At 69.0% G+C, this 1428-nt stretch overlaps 1 protein-coding gene across 1 annotated transcript in view; it reads right to left on the bottom strand.

Annotated features, from left to right (window-relative positions):
• YY1 (YY1 transcription factor) overlaps positions 1–567 on the bottom strand; it is a 17620-nt gene extending 17053 nt beyond the window's left edge. Inside the window, exon 1 of the mRNA XM_015424438.1 lies at positions 7–567. Within this exon, the coding sequence (XP_015279924.1) occupies positions 7–345 (339 nt within the window). The 5' untranslated portion in view covers positions 346–567. The remainder of the gene's footprint in view (positions 1–6) is intronic.
• Positions 568–1428: the final 861 nt, after the last annotated feature.

Raw genomic sequence — 1428 nt, 5'->3', positions numbered from 1 at the left:
CGGGGGGTGGGGCGGGTGGGGCTGGCCGCCGCCGCCGGGCCCGCCGCCGCTGGGGTCGCCGTCGGTGACGAGCGGCTGGAGGGCGATCATGGGCGGGTGGTGGTGGTGGTGGTGATGGTGGTGGTGGCGGCGGCGGTGGGGCGGGTGGTGAGGGCCGCAGTCCTCGCAGCACTCGTCGTCGTCGTCGTCCTCCTCCTCCTCCTCGTCGTCCTCCTCGCCGCCCACCACGGTGGTCTCGATGGTCTCCACCGGGATGGTCTCCACCTCGATCTCGTGCAGCTCCACGATCTCGGCCGGCATCTCCGAGCCGTCCGTGGCGATGTAGAGGGTATCTCCCGAGGCCATGGCGGTGGGTGGAGGGGCAGCCCCCGGCAGCTGTGGGCCTCCTCCGCCTCGGCGGCTCCGCGCCTCTGCCCGACGCCCGCGGGGCTGCGCTCGCTCCCCTGCCTTCCCCTTCTACGCCGCCAACGCCGCCTCCCCCTTCCACACAAACACCAGCGCCTCGTGGGGAGGGAGGGTGGGAGGCAAGCAGGCAGCAGCAGCAGCCACCACCGCCGCTGCCGCCAAATCCCGCCTCGCGAGACTTCCGCCGCTACCGCCGAGAGAGACAGACACCCCAGTCCGCCCTCACCCGCCATCCAGACCCGCGAAGGCCGCCGTGGCCTGCGGGCCACACCCCCCCTCGCCGACGCCAGCCAATCGCCGCGCCGTGCTCGGGCGAAAGCCGCCTGCCCCAATCGCTCTTCGTGGCTTGGACCAATGGCCGGGCCGCCGGGCTGGCTTTCGCGCTGCCCTTTTTTTTGACTCCCCCCCCCCCCTTCTCCCATTAAAATCAGGCCCTTTTGGACACGCCCCCTTCGCTGCTCCCAGGCAGCTTTTGTCGTTCGCTCCCGACTCAACTGTTTCCTCGCGCCGGACGGCCGTTGCCGCTGTGGCCCCGCCCACCCACCCCCCGAGAGGAAACGGCTCGCGGGGGCCGTTGGCGGCGCGGTGGCGCTCGGCGGGAACCTTCCGGGCTTCGGGGAGGCGGGGGGGAGTGAAGGAGGCGCCGTCGGCAGCAGTGTGAGGCTTCAGTGTGAACCGGGGGTGGGATGTGGGTTCAGTCAACGCCATCTTTCTTTCCCTGACTCCCTTCCGCTCTTTCTTCGACTAGGCGCAGTCACGCATCTTCTTCGTAGGAGAAGGGCGCCATACAGTCCGTGTCGTGCGTGGGTTTGCTCCTTGATCACGTCAGTCCGAAACACGGCGATCGCGACTGGCTTCTTCTTCGCCGAGATTTCCCGAAGATCCTGCCAGTGTCTGGCGCTTCTGGCTGAGGTAGCATCCCTGCCCAAATCTTCCCCATCTTGCTCCACCCGACCGCCGTTCTGCTCCCGGCCTCTTAGCAGGACGCTTTCCCTGCATGTGGAGGCGGTCGACTTAACCGGG

Source organism: Gekko japonicus, unplaced genomic scaffold, assembly GCF_001447785.1.
Source record: "Gekko japonicus isolate JY-2015 unplaced genomic scaffold, Gekko_japonicus_V1.1 scaffold44, whole genome shotgun sequence".
Classification (NCBI taxonomy): Eukaryota; Metazoa; Chordata; class Lepidosauria; order Squamata; family Gekkonidae; genus Gekko; species Gekko japonicus.
This window is presented reverse-complemented; position numbering and strand designations above follow the sequence as displayed.